The sequence below is a fragment of the Triturus cristatus genome, chromosome 3_1 (genome assembly GCF_964204655.1).
Source record: "Triturus cristatus chromosome 3_1, aTriCri1.1, whole genome shotgun sequence".
Taxonomy (NCBI): Eukaryota; Metazoa; Chordata; class Amphibia; order Caudata; family Salamandridae; genus Triturus; species Triturus cristatus.
Genome location: NC_140583.1, coordinates 627,342,985 through 627,367,477, shown reverse-complemented (window position 1 = coordinate 627,367,477; position 24,493 = coordinate 627,342,985). Strand labels below are relative to the sequence as shown.

The following is a 24,493-nucleotide window of genomic DNA, read 5'->3' as shown; positions in this document are numbered from 1 at the left end:
TAATCCTATAACCAGAGTTCTTTCCGAAATTCGTAAATATATTAATGGCGTTAAGGAGCGAAACCCTCGGGGAGACGAGATATAGCAGGATGTCGTATGCATAGAGGGAGATACGATCTTCCCATGTGTCTGCCCATTTGAGGCCCCGGATTGTCGGGTCGCGACGGATCCACGCTGCAAGTGGCTCGAGGGAGAGCGTGAACAGCAGTGGGGACAGAGGGCAACCCTGTAGAGTTCCACGGCCCAGCTCGAACACCTCTGACTTTTTGTTATTAACTATTACTTGAGCCAGGGGCTCGTTATATAACAGCTGCACCCACCCAATGAATTTCAGTCCGAAACCTAGCTTTTTCAGGACCGTAAAGAGATAAGCCCATTCGATGGTGTCGAAGGCAATTGTGGCATCCAGGGACACCACCACTGCCGATTCCTGGATCGTGTCGATCCTGCCCAACACCCAGTGGAGCCGCCTCAAATTCAGGGCTGTGTTGCGATGGGGCATAAAACCCGATTGATCAGGGTGTACCAGCGTACTGAGAACTGGGGTTAATCGGGTCACCAACAGGTTGGCCAAGATCTTTGGTTCTGCGTTTAATAGAGAGATGGGTCTATATGAGGAGCACCTGTCCCTCGGCTCACCTTCCTTATAAATGGTCACTAGGGTAGCCTATCGCTGATCGTATGGATGTCTCCCCTTATCCCTGCTTTCCTCGAACATTGCGCGTCGGTGGGGGACGGTGGAGTCTGGCTTTAGTCAGTAGAGTTCTATCGGTAAACCGTTTGGACCTGACGCCTTACCAGATTGCAGGTTTCTTATCGCCTGCACAATCTCATCATTCCTAAGAAGGCTTTCTAGGGATTCACGCTCATCGACCGACAGAGCTGGGAGTTGTATGTCCGCAAGCATTGTTGCAGAGTCCTCTTCCGGCAAGTCTGTGCTAGAACAGTATACTCCGTGGTAATGGCCGGCGACTCCTTTGCAATCGCCTGAGGGTCAGTTATGACCTCCCCCTGTTCACCTACAAGTTCAGGAACGAAACGGTTCACCAGGTCTCTCCTATCAAGCCAGGCAAGTAGCTTGCCTGCTTTGTCACCCAGATTATAGATCCTGCCCTCCTTTCCCCTCCCTAGTGTTTTAGCCTGGTCTGTGGCGATGGACCTGTATTCCTCCCTTTTGAGTTGGAGCACGTGTTGAGTCTCATCTGTAACCTCCCTGTCCCACTCCTCCTCCAGTCGGAGGATATCTGTTTCTACTTGGATCAGGTCCTTCGCCTTTTCTTTCCGAATGCCTGCTATAAGTGAGAGAGCCTGTCCTCTTAGCAAAGTCTTAAAAGCCTCCCAGAGAGTTTGGTCAGATGCGACCAACCTTATATTTTCGGAATAGAAGCGGTCTATGGCCTGAAGATGGCCCCCCCTGACCATCAGGTTGCGTAGATACCAGGAGTTAATGGGTGCAACCTTGCCCACCCGCTTTTCATTCAAGACCAATTCAGCCCATATGGGGGAGTGATCCGATATACCCCTCGATAAGTGTCGCACCTCCCGAACGCAGCCGATCTGAGAAGTCGGCATTAGGAGGTAGTCTAGGTGGGAGAGACTATTGTGTGCCCCGGAGTGGAAAGTGTACTGGTGTGTAGTAGGGTGAAATTACCTCCATACATCCGCCAAGACGATCGCGCTGATAAAATCTGGGAGCCATCGTTTCGAGGGACCGATTTCGCGTGGAGGATAACGGTCTTCCGCCCCTGACACAACTGCATTGAAATCCCCCCTTTATAAGGTGACCTTCTGGAAGTGACAAAAGTATTGTCCCCAAGTCTTTAAAGGTACGCCTTGTAGGCCTGGAGGGACATATATTGTCATCAATGTGAGTGCTTTGCCCTCCCACCGCCCGGATATCGCTGCATATCTGCCCAGGACGTCCATCCACGTGCGCTGTATTGCTAATGGAAAAGACCTCCTGAGCATGATGCCTACCACCCGAAGTGAAACCAGAGTGTGCCATCAGTTTGTACCCCCACCTGTTCACGGCCTGGCAGGAATTACCCACAAGATGTGACTCTTGGAGGAATACTATGTCCGGGGAGTGCCTTTTAATGTGTTGTAAGACAATACAGCGCTTCACTTTATCCCCCAGACCATTGACATTCCAGCTGAGAAGCCTAAGGCTCTTATCCCATTGTGTGGGCTGTTGCATACAAGTGGGTCAGTGATCCTCTACCCTGTCCGCTCAGGTTCAGTGCCTTTATCTCTAAACCAGAAAAATCCAACAACCCCTTCCAACCCAAACACCCCCCCCCCCCCTCCCAGCTCCCCTGCACTCTGGGCCCCATACCGCCCAGCGAACCTCCCATGCAGAGTGCCTGTCGCCTAAGCATTCAACTTAAAGTAAACTGTGGAGGTAAAGGCCCCGCCACCTGGATCCCCTTACAATCAGTCATTAGTGCTCCCCCGGTGGAAAAACACCCTACAAACAATGCACTCACGGATAATATGTGTCTCAGCTAAAAGTTTGTATGGGAAAGAGCATCTCCCCACATACCCCCCAACCATGTTATACATACAGTTCGATCGGGCCGGCTCATTTGGAGACTTCCACCTCCCATTGGCAGGCAGGCAAGAGACGCAGTCCTGGACATCATTCAGCAGGCATTATGTTCCTTCGCACCTACCCAGCCCTCCAGCCAGTCCTCCGCCTCCTCCTCAGGACGTTCGCAAAACCACGCCTTACCCTCCGCCTCCACTCTCAACTTGGCAGGGAAAAGCATGGCATACTTCACCCCTCTGTCGCGTAATTCCAGAGTCACCTCACGGAATAACCTCCTTTGTTTTTGCACACGCAGGGTGAAGCCTGGAAAGAGGGAGATCTCTGCATTCTGAAAGCAGAGAGGAGCCACTCTGGCAGTTTGGAGTTTGACGTCTCTGTCTCTAAAATTAAGCAACCTGACCAGGATGGCACGCGGCGGCGCACCCAGCCGCAGGCGGCCACCCGGCACTCTATGCACTCTTTCCATAACAAAAAACTTGGAGGCCCTTGGGCTGCAGGTGATTGAGAACAAGGTCCTCCACAAAGAGGTCCACCGCCGGCCCCTCCGCCCTCTCAGGAACCCCAATGATACAGATGTTATTCCTCTTTGTGCGGGCTTCGTAGTCGTCGAGTTTATCTTCGGCGTGCCTTCGAAACTCCTGGAGATCCTTGACATCCTGCTGCAGTTGTATATTATCCCCCTGGAGGCTAGAAGTGACAAGCTCCATTTGTTTTACTTTCTCGCTGATTTTTGACGTGTTCGCTTTGATGAAGGTTACGTCGGTGGAGATTGTGTCCATTTGTTGCTCAAGAAATGTACGGACTACCGAGATAGCCTCCATTACATCCTGTAGGGTCAGCTCGGTGCGTTCAGTTTCTGGCCCATCCACCCCACCGCCTCTCGGTGGGATTCAGTGACCGCAAGCTTTGACAGGGTGAATTTGTCTAGTTGGGTCTGCTGAGTTGCTGAGTTTTCCGGCTTGTCCACACACTGAGTCACCTGTCTCTGGCAGTGGAGCCACAAGGCCAGGGCACCGCTCCCAGGGCCAAAGGGCGTGACGTAGCTATTTTCAGGTAAGTCCCAAGCACTCTCTCCAACTCCGCTGGGGTACCAGCGGTGCCCTCCACAGGCTCCACTCTCGCCACCCCCACCGCTGCCACCCCTCACAGTTCTTCGGACCCAGTCAGCAGCCCAGCAGAGCAGCAGCGTGGTCAGGGAGCTAGCATAGGTTATTGGAGTGCTAGGCACCAGCCAGCCATCTGGGTACCAGAGCCGCCGTCCTCAATTCCGGACTGGACCCACCACACCAGTCCGGGAGTCGCCAGGTGCGGCTACAGTGGCCCCCACTCTGTCATTATGCCCAGTCTCTGCCAACACTCCAAGTCACTATGAGCGGTCAGGCCCCATTCTCAGTGCACCGCTCCGGACCACCTGGGTAGTGCCACATAGTCAAACCCCCAAAGCGGCCTGCAGGCGAGTCACGGTCCACACGGCCCTGCCAAATGCTGACACCAGGAGGGACCTCTCAGGTAAACCCAGGGCTGGCCCCCCGGCCTTCACAGGGTGTGGCCTTGCAGCAATATGTCAGCCCTGCTGTCCCGACTGGTAGAGCGGCACCGGGCTCACTGTGATATCGTTTTTTCAGCTGCCGTCGCTCTCACCTCCGTGAGGGCTCCGGAGAGGCTACTACTGATGGCGCTTCAGGGTCAGGGCACTTCACGGCACCGCAGCGCGCAGGCCCTGCCAGGAGAGGATCACGCAGGAGCCCCCCGTGGGCTGCCGGGTTCCCCCCTGCTGGCAAGCCAATGTCTCAATTCCTGGAGCGGGCCCCCGGCGTCTACCCCGGTAATAGCAGCACTCCGCCGCTTGTGTTGGTGTACCAGTACGGCAGGGTTCCCGAGGCGCCGCTCCGATGGTGCCGAGTCAGCGCTCCAATGTAGGCCTCCGGCAGCGGGCGTGCCTCAACCAGACGCCGTCTTCAGCGCGCCGCCGCTCCACCCCCTTCACTGCGGCAGGTCTCTGCCTTGAACGCCTGACAGGCCCTGCGGTGAAACAGGCAGCGTCGTGCCTCCTAGACACCGGGTCCCGGATCCGCTGGGTAGCTGGTAATCTCTGATGCCTTCTCCACACAAGGGGATCGGATGAATGTGTCGGATTTACAGGGAAATTCAGGTATTCAGCGGAGCTCTTTCACTACTCGGCCATCACGGACCGCGAAGTAGCCACGCCCCCAACTTCCTACTGTTTTAAAGGATCCTCCAAGGGTTTTATGGCCTATTTGATTGAATGGCTTAATTTTACATGCAATTATTTATTGGTTATAAAAGATTAACTAAACTTGATTTTAACCTGGCTTATTTTAACTTATAACTATTTTCACATATTGTAAATTTGCTGCTGCCACATGTATTGCTATTGATTGTTTAAATCTGTACAAAAAAGTATTACTACTACTGCTACTAGAAACCTACATATAGAAATCACTGTGCGCTGTAGCAATCCTGGAGACCAAAACCAGCAAATCCTACGGGCTATTTACAAGCTGTAGTGTTTGTGTGTTCAAATGAAGAATGTTATGTAAGGTGGATCCCTGTGCTGAAGATCCTAAAACACCAATCTGTATGCCAAAAGCACTTCAAATTATCAGCCCAATGCCCCACTCATCACACTGTTAGTCCAAGTTATGTTTCCTGTTACCTGAATAACTGCTGGAATGACACCTGTTTTAACCAGTCCCAGCAGAGGATTGATGATCTCGAGCACAGCCAGCATCTGGCAGAAGTACAACATGTCAGCCATGGTATGGAATGTGTCGTAGAAGGAGTCTACATTGAAAAAGACCATAGAATTAACATTAGTACACGTATACACTTTCAAGAAAAACACACTGTATAAGTGCACTCCACCCACGCACCCAAAGGTGCACAGTGGACATCTTTTTGTGAGTGGTTAGAGTGCAGCTATACAGTGTGTATATCTGTGTGAGCGGCCCAATACAGCTGTAGTCTATAAATGTACATAATCCCTCGCCCACCCAGAGAGGCACACTGTATAAGTGCACTCTGCCCACTGACCAAGAGAAACAAGTGGTACAACCGCATACCAATCGCTCAGACAAGTATTGCCTTTTCCCCCATCTTTATTTTATTCCATTAACAAACAGAAAGAACAGACAGTCCATGTTAAATGCAAGTGAAATCCCAGTATAGTTAAGGAGAGAAATATCAAAATAAAAATATGTAGCATTTTCTGTCAATTTCTCACATAGTGTTCATTAATTACAGATAGAAACTTTATGACCCATCATTCCGCACACAGGCATTTTACAACAAAAATTAAGAATTCCCTTTAGGCTTTAAATCCTTGTCCCAGACTAAAGCAACAACTCCCTTCTTTCCTTAGAAGCTCTCGGATCCTTCACCAACACTATTATCATAAGACTCCATCGCTCTACTGAGGGCATTTGTCATTTCTGCCCAGTGAGCAGTTTCAGCAGCTTCTTTATCATCAAAACTGACCTCTTTCAATCGCCTCCCTTCTGCAAGCGCCCATTCGGTCATCTCTTTCAGCCCCTCAGTAACCTCATTAACTCTAGTGGAAAGACAGTGGATTGCTATAGGCAGTTTTCAGAGGACTAACCCCAAACATCTCAAAATTGTATTGCATTGTTCCTTCCTGAGGCACACAAGTATTGTATAAATACTGTGCTCACTCAACCAAATGACCACACTGAATAACTGCACAGCCTCCATTCACCCCGGGACACCTTGTAACTGCACTAAATCACACTCAGTCACCCAGAGACATACAAAGTAACCACTTACCCACATCACGTTTTGTATAACTGCAAGATGCACAGTCACTCAGAGAGGGATAGCATCACTCAACCTAGCTATGCACTCACTCAAACGAGTACTGCATAACTGCAGAGCTCACTTGTTCAGATAATGACATCTCATAACTGCACAGCCTCCACTCACCCCACACAGTGTCACTGCACTCTGAAGCACACTTGTCAACTTTACTCTGTATAACTGCGCCACAGGCACTCAGAGGACTGCTTAGGTGCAGTCCATCCACCCTCGCATTTATGCTGACAAGTACTGCAAAACTGCAGTGCCCTCTAATGAAGAGGGCCACACTAAGTAACCATAAACAACACACTTACTCGGAGACTCACAACTATCCTCTGTTCACTTATTCAGACACGTACCTTATGTACTCACACAGTCCGCCCTGCCCACTCATCCAGGCGTGCGCATGTACACACAAACACATTGTATTGTAATTGCATTTTTATAGCGCTTACTACCCCTGACGGGCGTCAAAGTGCTTTTTCGGTGAGTAGTAAGCTACTCCGGAACCCATAAAGGATTAGTGTTGAATTAGTATAGTGAAATATGAAAGTAAATTGAATGGTGGATATTAGTCAGTGATTTGGATTGAGATGGATAGCGGAGGGACAGAAGAGGGAAAAAAAGCTTTGCATTTATATAGTGCTTGGTACCCCTGATGGGGCGTTAAAGCGCTTTTTTGGTAAGTAGCACGCTACTCTGGAACCCATAAAGGATTAGTGGTGAATTAGTATAGTGAAATATGAAACATAACCACATGCTGCAAATTACACCACAGGTAAACAAGGAAAAGACAAAACAATTTTGCCATTACTTGCCTTGCCCCAGAATGAAAAGTCTGACGGTCATGTTCACAAAGACCCAAGAAAAGCCTAGAAACTGGACCAGATTGTACATGAAGAGGTAGCCCTTCTTCAGGTGTCCAAATGCTGCCAAAAAAAATTAAATATGCAGGTTACAGATGAGGATACAACCATTTTAGGGCATAGAGGTGCAGGAAAGTAAGCAAGGGGCTGTAGCTAATACCAGCGGGAATTGTGGCATCTAATTTTCTTTTTTTTATTATTTCTTGTCTATTAACTCTAATCTCATATTTAGGCTTAACAAAGAACTACAACAATAAGAAGGAAAACGTATTTCTAGAGCGTATGTCTACATTTCACACATAGGTAAAGAAAACAAGTGGTCCTGGACAATCCTATTTAAGCTTTAAATTAAATTAATAATGGTATTTTTAGAAGTTCACACAATTTTAAGGTCGATGATTAAATCATGTCGTTGATACGTACGAAACAGAAAAAGCACATTCCACTATACAGTCTCATGTGTAGAAAGGTATCCTTAGAATCTATTGAATTATGAACATGGTTTAATTGGATGATGAATCATAAGTACATTTTGGAAGACATATGCAAACACAAAAAAAAAATTTTTTAGTGTTTGTATATGTCTTCCAAAATGTACTTATGATTCATCATCCAATTAAACTATGTTCATAATTCAATAGATTCTAAGGATACCTTTCTACCCATGAGACTGTATAGTGGAATGTGCTTTTTCTGTTACGTACGTATCAACAACATGATTTAATCATCGACCTTAAAATTGTGTGAACTTCTAAAAATACCATTATTAATCTAATTTAAAGCTTAAATAGGATTGTCCAGGACCACTTGTTTTCTTTACCAATCGTCTACCCAGGTCCTTTCACAATTTACTGGGTTACCCCATTTACAATAATGGTTACATTTCACACATAGGCCTACAACAATAACGAAGCTTACAATAAACAGAATGGTAAGCATTCACCCTCTTAGCAATGGCCTAGCTTCCCTCCGAAAGGCGGATCTCCCTGTACACAGCCGATGAACCCACAAACAGTCGGATAATCTGGCCATTTGGTCAAACATCCACAGCCATGACAAAGTTGGAATTTAGGGAGCAGCGGCAATGAGCCTGGCTTTCAGCACAGATTTAAATGATCTTGGAAGAGAGTTTGCTGAATCTGCTGAAACAGCACTTCAATGCACTTCTTCATTATCCACTAGTGTGCCCCTAAAAAGCACATGGGCGTAATTTGTGCACAACTTGGAGGTCTGCAACAGACATGTGAAGAAGCCTCGTGGGGCTGCTAGAAAATGGTCCAGTGCCTCTGTTGAGTCTTCGGAGCCGTCACAAGTCCTCGACCAGCACACTTCAAGAGTTGTCACCACAGAGGCCACACTTACGGTCTTTGGGACGTCTGGACTCTACGTGAACTTTGTTTATCCGTTCTTCTTCCTAAAGGGAAATATTGAACAGTCAATTTACAAAATCAGACATCGCTGTACTATTATCAAAAGCAGACCTTTCCAGAATGTTGACTAACTGAAACACAAGACTTCGAAAACCTTTTGTATCGTCGTATTGCAAACATCATAGAAAGTTGTTTTCAAGGCATTCCTAAAGTAAATAATAAAATAACAGAGACTATTCGTAGGACGCCGGAACCCACTTTGAACTTCTGCTTGTACTCTCCACAGAACCTGACCATCTCCTGCAGAATTCACTCCATAACCCACTACAATAGGAGGTCTTGATATACATGTGGAACAGAAGCAACGTTGTCTTATCAGGTGGGAGACAAATCTTGGTTCTTACTAGAGTGTTTACTGGTAATTTTGAAGCTAGTCTCATCACTGTTCTCTGATAGTGCACCTTTAACGAGTCCATTGCTGGGAAAATACATCCAATCCAAGTCCTGCTTCTAAAAAAGAGAAAGATCCTAAAAGGAGCAAGATCTTAGAGAAAGAGTAAAAATAGGAGGTAAGGATTGAAAGTAACTGAAGGAAAAAAAAGAAGTATAGATGAAGATTCTAGTGCTTTTAAAAGCACAGTATCTATAACTAAGAGCAGAATGGGCCATCAAATAAAGTTTACATTTAATAAAATGTCGGACATTAGTGCAGAGCAACTCTTTTAAAAACCAGCTGCTCACAGACAGCCAGAAAACGAGATTAATACGCTGAAAGGCGACATCCAGAAAACAGAGGTCATGGAGATACTGAACTTAGAAAGTCAATAGCCTGATGCAGATGTCAGCAGTACCCATCTCTATACATACATACATACATACACACACACACACACACACACACGCGCGCACACGCGCACACACACGCGCGCGCACACACACACCTCCCACCACAAGCATGTACAAACTTCCAGACACACACACACACACGCGAGAGATGGAGTAAGGCTAACACATACTTCAACAGGAAGGTCTCCCACCCTCAGACATATAACAAAATTCACAAACCGAGAACAGCTTAAAACTAGAACAACGTGACTACAGCATGGTTACTAGGAGCACTGCCTTTGGTGTCACCACAATTTCAAGTTACGAGTGTGCATTTCAACTCAACCTTCCTTAATGCTGGATACCTAGGATAAAATGAGCTAGAACATATCTGATGGGTGGTGGTGTCCGCCATACATGACTGCTCTCTTGCTTTCTCTCTCTCAGTTACCCACCAGCACACTATCTCAGTAAGCTGGCATCACCTAAACGCTCTATATATCACACTGATGGGGCACATAGAGGGTGGCAACTGCAGCACAAGGAGAGAGAGAGTGGAAAAGGTCTGCTTTACACATCTATAACTCCACTAAGTGTCCAACATAGCTTAAAATGAGAAAAGTGCAATTTCTCGTCAGAAAAACACTGACACATGAACATAACCACCAAAGGCTGATTACGGCACTTCTGCATTGGCCAGACTCTAAGTCAGGGTTTTTGCACTCAGACGTCCCTCACAGAGAACCTCATCATACTGTATCCCTAGGCCCCTGCAAGCAATTGATGTATAGAACCCGGTAGTTTGTATCTTGTCGGGTGGTTTATAATCACCTGGAGAGATTCAGCGTCCACCAGGGGGAAAGCATCACTTCCCAGGGCATTTGCCTTGATTGAAATGACGCGACTGCCTGAACTTGCTGGGACCAAGGACGTTGTAAGGATTTTGGGGGCCCTCAACCAAATGTATTTTGGGGGCCACTGTTCAGAACAGCTTTGATTTTATGATCAAGTTTCAGCTCCTTCATGCCCTCTTTGATCAAACTCTAATTGTGTTTACATCTAATATTCAGGGAGAGTGATGTGTGTTTGTAATATTGTAACAGCAGCAGCAGCTCACTAATATTGCTGCAAATACTATGTCACACCCTCTCATTTCTCCTATGTGAGGTCCTTTATTGATCTAAAAGCAACTTTTTATATGGATGTTACATGAATCAAACACATTTTGTCTCCAAAATGTCCGTTATAGACTCTCACTCATTAAAAATAAATTATATAAAAAAATCTGTTTAAAAATGATTCAAGGTCATCAGGGCAAGACTATGCAGAAGATAGCTGGCCCCCTCATAGGCTGGGGCCCTGGGCCATAGCCCACTTTGCCCATGCCTTAAAACGTCTCTGGCTGGGACTGCCCGTATTTTCTGCTGTCTGTCCTGGCTGGCGTTGTGACATATTTCCGTAAATTGAATGAACGCGTGTTTAAGAGAAAGTCGAGGAAGCAAACAGTTAAAGGGGCTTTTCCATCTGCTACTTACTCTCTAGAGAACAGCAGGGGCTAAGAAAGCAGAAATCCCATAGGAACACAGTTGCTGTGCTGCCATACCCTTGCTCGCGCATGTCTCGCTCCAGTGCGCAGATCTGGTGCCCTGTGGTGGCCAGGCTAGGCTTGGAGAGGTACTCTAGTCTTTCATCTACCACTGGTTAACAGCACTCAATAAGAAGTAAATTAAGGTACACAAGCATTCTGTGTATGAGTAGCAGATTTACATTTGCTTTCCCTTTGTTATTAGCATACAAATACAGATCTTGGAACCTCAGTAAACAGTCTGTTTTCTATGTTGTTAAGGGATGTCATTTAAGTCCTTCCTCTATGCTCACGGTCGCTGCCAAAATAACTGCAGTTCTTGTATATGCCAGTACCCAGTTTTTAAACCTAACCTACCCTTGCTGCAGGAGGCTTTCTGTATACATTTCTGTAGTCTTATTGCGCGTCAGAGCACTTTAACTATAACACCCATACGAACTTACCTTTGCTTTGAGTTCCATCTCTGCATCAGACTCTTCGAGCCAACGATCAAAATCTGGCGACAAGAAATTGGGCCGCTTCTCTTGCTTGGTAAGTCGGGGCCACCAGGTGCTGTCCTCCTTCTTCACAGTGATGGTAACCTGCCGCTGGGTCAATCTGTGCACGGGCTATGACGAGACCGCACCATCAGTTATTGAATCTGCATCTACACGCTACATAGCCCTTTTATTAAAATATTTCACCCCACAGTCAAAGAGAAGCTGTGGATACACACAAAGTCACAGAGGAAACAAACCAGCTTGACTTCTATTGAACTCCCTGACAAAAGCAAAATCAGAGTTGATACATTTCTTCTGCTTGTTACATTTTCTTCAGATTGGTGTTCTTTTGTGACTCATGAGCTTGGAAGATTCCTACCACTCTGCGAGGTGGCCAGGTAGACATGGGACAAGCACACATACCAGATGTTGAGAATATCCACGCAAGACAAAAATCAGCAGTGCTGGAACAATTTTCAGAGTGAAGGTGCTGCCATCAATGTTACAGTACTGATCTTATAGATACTGAAAAAAGTCCAGGCATCAGACAACGAATAAGTGAAGCAAAAGAGCCACGCCATTTGGGTAGAGTGGTAAAGGTGCAGTATGCAGCTGGTAGTGTATTTTGGAGCACTGAACCAAATATATTATTGCAGCATGGTTTGGCACTGCACTGTCATGTACATACAACACATTCTCCATTGAAATGGCCACTACATTTGAAAAGACATCCATTTCACTGATCAAACCATTTAGCGTGAAAAAGATAATGTCTAGACATAAGGTGTCAGCAAATATTTGTTATTTGCGCATCCCCAACTAAAGTGTCTTGATTGATTTTAATCCTAATAAAAACTTTGTTTCCATCACTCTTCAGAATTACAAAAAAAAAACAGGCGCTTGATTTATGCTGTATTAAATGCTAATATATTTTGAAATATGTGAGCAGTCCATTCAAGGTATTTCTGTGTTAGAAAAAAACTATATCCTACAGTCTTTCCTTTCACGCCAGCAAGATTGTTCATTTTGCAAAGTCCTCTCACTTTCTGCTCAGAGAAAGAAACGTAAACACCAATTCCCAAGCTAAAAGAGTAAGCAGCAATTTCTCAGAAGGCATAGCATGACGATTGACCTCTCTCTTAACCGCTCTCTTCAAAAGCACAGCAAAAGTGACAAAATAAAACAAAAGTAAAGGCATTTTTCTCATCTGAGGAACTCTAGCATGTTTATTTTGGGAGTGGTGCAGCACCCACCGCACCCCTGATTCCAGAACCTATGCATTCAATTAACCTTAATGGAACACGTTTACACACTCAGTTGGTTAGACTGAAACTGTATCAAGGATCCGCAGTGATGGAAAAAGCCCCAGCAGGCCCAGTGATCCAGGTGTTCCCTCACAATTCTCCACCGTGGAAGGGGCCCCCTCTACAGTGTGTGTGCAATGTTAAAGCTTATGGAAAACGCCATTAGGCCTTGGCATGCTAGTGTGAAAGCAAATGCCACAGAATTTATTTTTTTTAAACACCAAGCATTGGCTCTCTCAATGTTTTTTAAGCCATGTTTGGTGCAGCAGGATTTAAAGTTTTTTAAAAAAAGGGCCAGCGTAGACTATCATAGCACTTTTATTTATTTTGGTCTTTCAGGCATGCATGCAGGGAGGCCATACTGCTGTATAATATGACTAAATACATTTGACAAAGCCTACAGATCTAGCATAGACTAGACCTATTGGCTTTGCCAATGCTTGTTAAGCCAAAGAGTCAAATTTGTACGTTTGCGAGCTTTACCCGAGACTAATAAATAAGTTTAAGTTCAAGACCTTCACACACGGAAACAGCAGACTCGGTTTCATATACCATGTCCACCATTTCGACATGTCCTACAAGTACACTCTGAGACATTAACTCCTATGTGGGGAAAAACTAAACGTCTGAAGGACATTTAGTCGAGGTCACCTTGTTTTTGTGCTGCACTAGTTGCTGATACAGTGTCTTTAGATGAATTGTTATTTTCACCTAAGCTATGATTTTTGCATCCAGCAACCTTATGGCTGGTATGTTAAAGAGTTGTTTTCAGTCTTTTTGCTAATTTCTGCTTTTTTTATAGGGACTCTCTAGTCAAACCTTAAAGGAAAAAAGCGTATACCAAAACCTACAAATGCACTAGATAACATATCATTTTGTCATTTACGCTAACTGAATAAATCTATTTGAACAGTTGATACAAGCCATGGGTATTTAAGTAGTGTTTGTTGTTAAAATAGAGGTGAAGATACTTGTGCCTTACACAGGAGTCTTGCCACATTTTCGGACTGAGTGCCTTGGAAAGTAGGAACGAATTAGGGGAAACAACGGAGACTTTGTCTTTGTGAATCTATCTAAAGACAACCATTATAGTATTGTATTATATAGCAGCATCAGCATTGCACTCCACAGACTCGAGGAGGTGGTTATGTGCTTCGCTTGTCACCGGGCACCAGGGCGCCATTTTGAAGTGTATGGTTAAAACTGGATGTTTGATGAAGCAGTATATATCTATTTTAGAAGTTGTACAATTCAGAAACCTTTCGTGGGCTCTGGCTGCAGACAGCAAACTAGGAGTGCAGGGGGAAGATAAGTAAATGAGATGGGATGTGGCCTAGGAGTCAGAGTTGCCGACTTTACAAATGGGGAACACGGTTTTAGTCCCGGAGTTGGCACAACATCCTGGGATTTGGGGCACATCACTTCATCTAACCGTGCCGAAAATATAATGAATGTAAACATGTGTAATGTGACTGGTGCTCATGTAAAGCGCTCCAATACCTTAGGGTCAGGTTCGCGCGATATTCGAGTGAAAAAAATAAAACAAGAATTTGCAATGCAATAGGTCTCGCATTTACGCGAGTTTAAGCTATTTGTCATTTACAATGCCAATAGCTTAAACTCGCGTAAATGCGAGACCTATTGCATTGCAAATGCTTGTTGTTCATATCTGTAGGGCATCACTATTAAATATCGTAGGAACGTTGTCTGTCAACAAAGCTCTTGCCTGCCATCTATTGGTCTCACTATAGTAGAGGCAGCTTTTCTTCATGCTCGCATGTTTCCGCTCAATGCGTTTGTTGTCTCCGTCGATACAATTATTATGCTGTAGTTTCATACCTGAGTTATGTGGCATGTCCCCAAGCTTTGCTCGGAAGCCATTGCGCTATGGTTTGCAGCAGGGATGCGAGTTTTATGAAAGGTTTAAAAATAAATAAATCTGGCAATACATTATAAAGTGCCGGCGGACTGATATGAGGATTACCCCCAGGCTGAAAGAAAAATATATCCTACACACATGTTTCAGGATGAAATGCTATCTTTATTTATTGTCCCTTCCTATCTGTGATTATAAATTAAGGTTTAAGAAAACATGTTACATCAGCTAGTACTATTGTTGTAGAATGCTTTAAACCTGGGTGGATTTAGTATTTCTGCGAGAGTAGCCTGATTTACAACGCTGTATGCAGGGCTTTAAGTGGGCCGGGTCTCACTGGGTCTGAGTACCGGCAGTTTTTTTTAAGGGGGCCTCGAAACGGATCTCTATCGGGCTCTGTTTTATGCCCTGGCACTGGCGTCCGTTTTTTTTTCTGGACTGCAGTGACAGCAGGTACATCGATGTGCGCGTGATGAGCGTTCTAGAGGAAGGGAAATCCTTTAAAGAGGTATTTTCTCTCTGGACTTCCCTTCTCTTTGTGAAACTCAGGAGCAGCAACATTGTTGTGCTGTCACCAGGGCTTCAAGTGGAAGTTTTTTCAATATTATATACCGGCCATAGTTGCAACTTATTTATAATATGCAACTAGCAACCATTGACAAAGCCAATAGTCCTGACTTGTAGGTATGATGTGACTTGCTGTATCATATATGTGGACGCAATGACAGGAACAGCAAAATACAAGTCGGGCGGCACACTGTGCTAAACACAGATTTTTAGCTTACGTGTTTTAAGCCACGCCCTTAATTACATTAACCACACCCATTTGAGACACCCCCCAGTTTTTTCATCCCACTTAAAGCCCTGGTCGTATGTCAGGTTTAAAGGATGCATCGCCTCACTTCCTCGCTCGATCTACCTCAGGCATTGCTGAATTGACTTCAAGGGGTTTAATCTTGCAGGAAATCGTAAGTTATGTTAATATATTTTATCGCGGATTCACAAACCGAGGGATATCCAAGGCACATATAATTAAAATCTGGTTTTCTTCAGTTAGCCATGTTACACCCAAATGGATAACACATATACTCTGTGATTGTCAGTCTGCAGGCGCCGGGGTTCCCCGGGATTTAGCAACAGAGAAGGGAGAGGTTTAGCGGAGTGTTCCAGAATGCAGTGTGATTTGAGGCCAACTAACACGAGCAGGTGAGGTAGTACCCCCTCACTTCTACGCCACTTACTCATGCATTACTTTGTGAATGTAGACACCATTGTGTGCATGAGTATGCACAAGTCCGTTTTCATTCACACGGTGAGGACAATAGGTCTGAAGAAGAGTACAATAGAAGGCACAAGTTTGTTTTCATTCACACAGTGAAGACGCTCAGTCTCGGAGGCCATGTCTGTGTCCAGAGGAAAGCGAAAGCACGCCATGCGCGCGTTGAGGGAGCTGAGCCGTACGCGTGGCCATCGCCTGTCCGGGCACGTGCCCATCTCCTCTACCCCTTCGCTAGCAAAACTGACGACAATAGATCTTGCCAAGGTTAAAGCGCATGCGCTGCATCGCTAGGCGAGACCTAACAAGGCGAGCAACGCATGCGCTGTATCGCAAGGCGAGACCTAAAAAGACAAACGTGTTTTGGTCAGACTGGAGAAACCGAACGCTTCTGCCTTTGAATCAAAGGCCTAACAAAGGATGAAGTGCATCAGATCTCGGACTGTGCTGTAGCTCTGAAAGCACTGGGGGAGGGGGGGTAAGTCTTGCTAAGCAGGAGGGAAGGCGATGGTGAGCTGCATTATGCATACTCAGTTAACCTCAGTCTGTCTGCATCTGGACTGAATCTGTAAAAACCCTCATCTGTTCTACCAGGTGTTTTTTTTACCTGGTTACAAAAAGGGTGAAAGTCAAAGCTGCAAAAATGATTTAAGAACATCAACTCATTAAAATGCTTTCACGAGGCCACTGATATACCTGGATTGCACCTACAGTCGGCGTTCCCGCACTCATTCAGGAAAAGACTAGTGTTGAAATGCAGAAACGACAGCCTTTTTGTAGGGGGATAACAATAAAACGTCGATGTATACATTTCCTAGCCTCGAGCGTGAACCATAGCTATCTCGGGTACAGTGTACATCTCTTCATAATTAAAAAAAAAAAACCTTGCAAAAGATAGTTTTTGCCACATCAGTAACGGAAACAAACTAGATGACTGCATTTTTCATCGAGTACATTATAAAATGGCTGTCAGTATTGTACACTATGAATACAGATTCGCTATACAGAAGGAGGCTGCTGTGACGGATCTACTCAAATCGTCCACTTTCTGTGAATAACGAGGTTTTGAAACGCATCATTTCTGGAATTAATTTTAGAAATGTATAAGCAATGAATAATACAACCTGTAAGTTACTTATGTATACAGAAAGCCCTCATGTATGTTTTAAGCAGTTTTAATAAGTGTCGCAGGCTGCAATAATTAATAAAAAAAAATTGTGTAACAATCGGTTGCTCAAGGAAAGCGTTTCACTGCTCTCTGGATAAATGTCCGCTATATAAAACTGCGCAAAATAAACGGCATGTGGGCGGGGCAGTAACGATGCGCAGCGGGAAGACAGCCTGCAAAAAGTGCTAGAAGTAAAGTTAAAAAAAATCCGAGCGATCGGAGGAGGGACCTTAATAATGTCATTAACCAGAACCTGATTCATGCTTTCTCGAAGGGATGAAACAGAAACTGAAAGCAAGTGTAGTGTCGCGGTCTAGTTGACGCGCACTACGTAACGGCGGAAATGCGCGTAGCGCCCATATTGGACGCTACTGCGCATGCGCGAGTTAGCACGACGCGAGAGAAGCGATCGGAGCCTGTTGCCCGGCACTCTCTCGGATGTGTGATACCTAATGCTGCAATAAAGGCACTTATACACCAGTCCTGCCTCCAGCATATCATTGGGGGTACCCAGCAACATTACAGCAAGCACTATCCACATAGCTGCTAAGGTTTTAGATTGCTTTTTGACATTTTGATAATTTCAATGTAATTATGAGTGACACTTTCTCGCGAGCAAAATCAAGCAGTGAAAATGAGGGAAACATAAATATCAGAAATTACATCCATTTGAGCAGCAAAAAGGTGTAAGCACCTGAAATGGAAGGACACTAACCTAGTGCCCTTATATGCTGATCATACTGTAAAATTATTCTGAAACCGTGATATTAAACTGCGAACATGTCTTTCAGAGGCAGTACTTTATTAACGTTCTTTGTGCATATACAAACACATGCCGTTAAATATAAAAAAAATACATACTGGATGGCGCAAATTATCACTTCCATGCCGCCGCGGTCCATGTAGGTAACAGCGTTGGGGCGGGGTTAGGAAAAGGTGAGGGGAGGGATTTGATTGAGAATTCAACAGACAACCATGAGGGGAAATAAAAAAATAATAATAATAATTTCCCCTCATCGTTAGCTGTCGAAATCTCCCCCCACCGCTCATACCAGCACGGCCCGCAACTGCTTGTATTATTAAACAAGCAATCTACTATCAAAGTACATACACACGGTCGCGAAGACCATTTACATAACCACCTTCCCAATTGGACAAAACTATCAATCTCCAACAGCACAGTGACAGATTACTGACTCACTCTCATAGGGCCGGCAGGTGAGGCCCAGTGCAAGAATCTTTTTTGGTGCCCTATGACCTCCTTCACAGATTCCTTATCAACCACTGTCTAACAGTGCCACTCATCTCTCCATAGTCCCTCTCTCGCAAACATTGCATTTGTTTTATAGCGCTGCTCATACCAGTGCATAGCTGCCAAGTTTTCAGTCTGCATATGTTTGACAATTCCATATTTTTAGGGTGTTTATGTGTGACATTTCACTGTATTATGAATTACACATTGAGGGGCACTACGCACAAGTAGAACCAAATATCCATGTTAAATGAGTACGTTTACAGAAATTACTCCGTTTTCCAAAATAATGGTCTAGAAACTGCCATTACTCCCTTTTGCGTGGTGCTGGTTTACAAACTGTCTTTAAAAGGCTCACATCGCGAAGTATGCACGACTGAAAAGCTTAGCTGGAACAGAGAGACACACACTAATCCTCTACCTTCTTATAAATAGGTCATATGATAGCATACTGCTCAGTGAGTGTACAAACGCCACAAGCATCACTCAAGTGGCTAGCATAAAAAATATTCCTTAGGCAGACTTTACTTTAATTTTGAGAAAAAGGAACACATACAGGGTTGAACTACAATTTAATTATCTGAGGACCTGTCATGTGTGATCTAAAGCCTCCTTTAAAATGTTATAAGTCGGTTTTCAAAGAAACGTCAAATAAACTGCTTTTCTTGATGAGCTTCTTATGTTGTGTGACTGTTTTTGACAGTGGAGCTTAGCATTATGGGACAGGTAGTTTTACTTTTTTTTTTTTTAAACGGCATGTTGTGCCCCGTCCCAGAATGAAAATTGTTAATGGAGTAAAAGGCTGCTATAACAGTGGGTGTCACACTTTTAAACAAGGAAATGGTTTTACTGGCAAAAAGCATGTGGCTCTTTTAGAAACAAGAAAAGAGCGAGAGATGTTAGACCTGAACATGTTACAGAAAACAATTTTAAGATCTGTAACTACAAATACATATTTTTGCAGGGTAAAAAACAGAAATAGATCCATTACGTAATGCTCTGACCACTTTGCTGCTCTTCTGTGCTAACCTACTAGCTCTGCATTGCGCTGCTACTGCGCTTACTGGCTAAGGTAGGGAGAAGTGCCATTGCTCTCGTGCTACAGGCAGGACCACGCTGCACACTGACACTGCGGGGATGGCCTTGCAGCTGAGCAGTGTCTCTCACACCACAGCTCTCGCCTCCTCTAGGCCAGCTCTCATATCTGAAGTTCTTGCAGGGCGGCTTGATGGTGCTGATGCCATCGTGTGGCAGGCAGCCTTTCTGCAGTCTGGATTTTAGGTCTCACAGACCTAGCGTTGCAGCGCGCATGTACTGCTCGCTCTGCGAGGCATATTGTAGTAGGGTAGGTTTTAGAAGTGGAGTTGAATCCCCGCCCATCTGTTTCATTGGCTGACGTCATCGATGGTAAATGCTGGCTTCTGATAGAAAATGTGGCTTTTTTGTTACCGCCCGGTCTCCCTTTGGGACCTCCCATCCGGACTGGATCGTTTACTTGTGGCATTATACTGTCTCCTTCAATTACTGGATAAGCACTTTTTGTTTCATTTGCGCAATGTCGACAGCTTGTATTTATTGTATTTAGGTGCTCCTTCACCATCATCTCTGACTCTGCATTTGGTTTTGCTTGCTAAAGGGTCAGTGCTGCGCCCGGTTCAGGGACACCATGCTTTGTTCGTTTAAAAAAAAAAAAAAAAACCTTATTGGTGAGCGCGCGCTCTGCATTTAGATGCCGCTGGATTGGCCCTGAGGCAGGAAGAGTCCGTCTCGTGGCTGGAGTCTGCACCCTCGGATCCAGAATAGAGGTGTGCAGTGTGCTTCATTTAGTTTTTTAATTTTTTGGGTGAGCGCGGCGCCCGCTTCACGGACACCGCGCTCTGTTTATTTATTTTTTAACTTTCAACCTAGCGTGGCGCCCGCTTCAAGGACACAGTGCTCAGTGTTAAAGTAAAAAAGGAATATGCTACTTACCAGTATGCATCTGTTCTTGGCATGTAGAGCTGCAGATCTATACACTGTGCATAGCTCGCCATCTGGTGTTGGGCCCGGATGTTTGCAGTTTGTTTTTCCTCTTGGAAAGTCTTTGGAAGTCACGAGTTCGGAGACTCCTCCCTTGGTTCGTATTGCGCATGGGCTTCGGCTCCATCCTCAGATTGTTTTTCGCCAGCAGGGAAAGATGGAGCGTAGTGGTAACAGTAAAGAAACCCATGTGTGTTGTATCTAAATAAGATAAGACTGGAACGGATACAGGTAGCCGGGGAGGCGGGTGGGCGTGTATAGATCTGCAGCTCTACATGCCAAGAACAGATGCATAATGGTAAGTAGCATATTCCGTTCGAGGCATATGAGCTGCAGATTATACACTGTGCATAGATTATATAGCAGTACCCAACCCTAGCGGCGACCACCGGTATCCGTTGCAGTAGTTTGGAACAGTGTTTTGAGTACAGCCTGGCCCACAGTAGCTTGTTGCTTGGTTTGCACATCTACACAGTAATGTGCTGTGAAAGTGTGCGGTGTTGACCATGTGGCTGCTTTGCACATGTCATCTAGTGGTATGTTTCCTAGAAAAGCCATAGAAGCCCCTATCTTTCTTGTAGAGTGGGCTTTAGGGGGAACCGATAGCGTTCATTTTGCTTTGTGGTAGCAAATCTGTATGCATTTTACAATCCACCTAGCTATCCCTGATTTAGAAATAGGGTTGCCTTTATGTGGTGGAGAGAAGGAGACAAATAGCTGTTTGGTTTTCCTGAAAGGTTGTGTGCGTTGGATGTAGTAAAGTAAAGCCCTTTTTACATCCAGTGTGTGTAACGCTCTTTCCGCAACAGTTTGAGGTTGTGAGAAAAAGACTGGTAATTCTACCGACTGGTTTAAATGGAATGGAGAAATGACTTTGGGTAGAAACTTTGGGTTGGTGCGGAGTACAACCTTGTTCTGATGCATTTGGAGAAAAGGTTCCTGTATAGTGAGTGCTTGTATTTCACTAACCCTTCTGAGGGAAGTGATGGCCACTAGAAAAGCTGTTTTCCATGTGAGAAATTGGAGCTCACATTTATGTAGTGGTTCGAAAGGGGGTCCCATTAACCGTGTGAGAACTATATTCAAATTCCAGACCGGTGAGGATGGTACTCTGGGTGGAATTACTCTTTTGAGGCCTTCCATGAAGGCCTTGATGGCAGGCACTCTGAAGAGTGATAGGTGCTGCCTGTTCTGTAAGTAAGCAGCAATGGCAGCGAGATGCAACCTAATGGAAGTATATGCTAGGTTACACCTTTGTAGGTGGAGTAAATAACATGTGATGTGCTGTATGGACACATTTAAAGGATTGATTATGTTGTTGTGGCAGTAAACAATAAATCTTTTCCACTTTGCCGCATAGCATGCCCTAGTAGTAGGGCGTCTAGCTTCCCTGATAATGTTCATGCAATCAGGGGGAAGGTTAAGGTGTCCAAATTCTAGGACCTCAGGAGCCAGATCGCAAGGTTGAGCTGAGCTGGGTCCGGGTGCCTGATCTCTCCATGGTTCTGGGTTAGGAGGCATGGTGAGAGGTGTAGCTTTTGGTGTGGTACTACTGAGAGTTCCAGCAGTGTGGTGTACCACGGTTGTCTGGTCTATGTTGGAGCTACTAGGATCAGTGTTAGGGAATGCTGTTCTAGCTTTCGCACCACTAATGGAATTAGTGGGAGAGGTGGAAAAGCGTATGCAAATTTGTTTGACCAGTTCATCCAGATCGCATTGCCTTTGGACAATGGGTGTGGATATCTGGCGGCGAAGCTTGGGCATTTTTTGTTTTCGTGGGTGGCGAATAGATCTATGTGTGGATGCCCCCACTTCTGAAAGAACGGGTGAAGAACTTGTGGGTGAAGTTCCCACTCGTGGATCTGCTGCGTCTGTCTGCTGAGCAGATCTGCCACGGTGTTTTGGACTCCTGGGACGTATTGGGCCAGGAGAAAGATTTTTTGTGGAATTGCCCATCTCCACATGCTCTGTGCTAGCTGAGAGAGCTGTGGGGAGTGTGTGCCCCCTGCTTTTGAATGTAGTACATGGCAGTCATGTTGTCTGTGCGAATGAGGACTGCCTTGCCTGAAATCTGCGCCTGGAAGGATTTCAGGGCGAGGAAGATGGCTAGTAACTCCAGATGGTTGATGTGGAGTAACTTTTGTTGTGGCGTCCATGTGCCCTGTGCTGTGAGATGTAACAGATGAGCTCCCCAGCCGGAGAGCGATGCGTCTGTTGTGAGGATTATCTGTGGGACCGAGTCCAGGAACGGTCGACCTCTGGAAAGGTTTGTGGTGTTCCACCACTGCAGAGAGCGATGGGTGCGACCGTCTACCAACACCAGATCTGCCAGTTGTCCCTGGGCCTGGTTCCACTGGCGCGCTAAGCACTCTTGGAGTGGACGCATCTGGAGTCTTGCATGGGGCACTATGAAGATGCAAGAGGCCATCATCCCTATCAGTTGCATAAACTCCACCCCGTGGTAGTGTGCCGCCCTTTGTAATAGGTGGTGAAAACCCAAGGAATCTTCAGGTGGGGATGGCCTAGATGGGTAAAGGTCATCCTGTGGGACATCTGGGATGTCCGGATTATTATAATCGTCCCATGGGTCTGGAGATCCAGTAGGGGTGGAATCCTGTGGCACATTTGCTGGATCATAAAATGGGTCTCCTAAGTCGTCTGGGACAGGAGACAAGGTTGGGGAACGATGAGGCGGGGGTGGAGAGGGTAGAGGTGGGGAGGGTGGAGGAGGTGGAGGAGGAGGAGGGGAAGGCACTCTGAAAGGGGAGGTAGCAGTGTCTTTCCTCTTTGGAGGTGGAGCTGGTTTATCCAAGTGTCTCTTTTTTGTAGACAATGTCAAATGTCCAGTTTTTGAATCCTTGGTGAGTGTCTTTTGGAGAGGATCCGGTGTAAAAAGTTCTTGCGACACTGGTTGTTCGGTCGGCGCCGAAGTTTTCGGGGCCGACGGCTTTTTAGGCTTGTCCAAGCCGTGCTTCTTTGGGACCTCAGATTTTTTGGTCGGCGCTGAAGAAGGCTTTGGCACGGAAGTGTCGGAGCCGAGGGCCTTGTGATGTTTGGTTGGCACCGGCAGGGTAGGTTTCGACACCGAAGGCTTTGGTACTGGGTTCGGTGTGGAGATGGAGGCCGATCTTTTCTTCGGTGCCGAAGGGTGTTTTTCGGTACCGATGGTAAGCTGGCTCGAGCCCGAGCTGCCGGAAGGCTTAATAGGCTTCTTTACCGGGCCGGAAGCAGGGGTGTGAGAAGCAGTGTCATTGGTCTTGCCTAGGCCCGAAGGCGAAGGTGTGACCGAAGCCTTTTTGGGTGTCGGCGTGGGTGTGGGAGGGGGTATTGTACTCACGACCCTCTGCGCCGGGGTGATGTCCTCCACATCTGAGTCGTCAGCCTCGGAAGCACTGACGAGGTAGTCGTCCTCCTGTTCGATGTTCTGCTGTCCCGGAGCTTCGACGTCGTCCCTGAAGATGTCGACTGGAGGGAGGTCGAGGAGTGCGCCAAGTTGCGTCTAGCCCGTCGATCTCGAATGGTCTTTGTGGAGCAAAAAGACTTGCAGGCGGGACAGTCTCGAGCCTCGTGTTCAGGGGAGAGGCAGAGGTTGCACACCTCGTGGAGATCGGTGTGGGGAAACTTGGACCCACATCGAGCGCACTTCTTGAAAGGAGTTCTTTCCATCAGCCGAGACCGGAGCCGGAATAGACCCGAAGGCCGCCGTCGACGACCGGAATCGAAGAAGTGCCGAAGAGAAGGTGATTAAGATGATTTATTATCTGAAGGATCTCGATGAGCGAGGATTTTGCGTCGATCGGTGAACTGGAAAGTTCGGAACCGGAGCGCAGAGTATTACATCCGAGCCCGATGGCGGAAAAAAACAATCTGAGGATGGAGCCGAAGCCCATGCGCAATACGAACCAAGGGAGGAGTCACCGAACTCGTGACTTCCAAAGACTTTCCAAGAGGAAAAACAAACTGCAAACAACCGGGCCCAACACCAGATGGCGAGCTATGCACAGTGTATAGATCTGCAGCTCATATGCCTCGAACATAAAGAAACCGAGCGTGGTGTCCTTGAAGCGGTGCCGTGCACAAATGCTTGTTTT

The 24,493-nt window shown here is 46.0% G+C and overlaps 1 protein-coding gene across 2 annotated transcripts in view; it reads right to left on the bottom strand.

Moving 5' to 3' along the window:
• HACD3 (3-hydroxyacyl-CoA dehydratase 3) overlaps positions 1 to 24,493 on the bottom strand; it is a 309,056-nt gene that overhangs the window by 81,302 nt on the left and 203,261 nt on the right. For both annotated transcript variants that reach the window (XM_085644589.1, XM_085644590.1), the window contains exons 4-7: positions 11,472 to 11,636; positions 8,611 to 8,662; positions 7,201 to 7,311; positions 5,226 to 5,353 (exon numbers count right to left, since the gene is read on the bottom strand). In XM_085644589.1, coding sequence (XP_085500715.1) covers positions 5,226 to 5,353; positions 7,201 to 7,311; positions 8,611 to 8,662; positions 11,472 to 11,636 — 456 coding nt within the window. The remainder of the gene's footprint in view (positions 1 to 5,225; positions 5,354 to 7,200; positions 7,312 to 8,610; positions 8,663 to 11,471; positions 11,637 to 24,493) is intronic.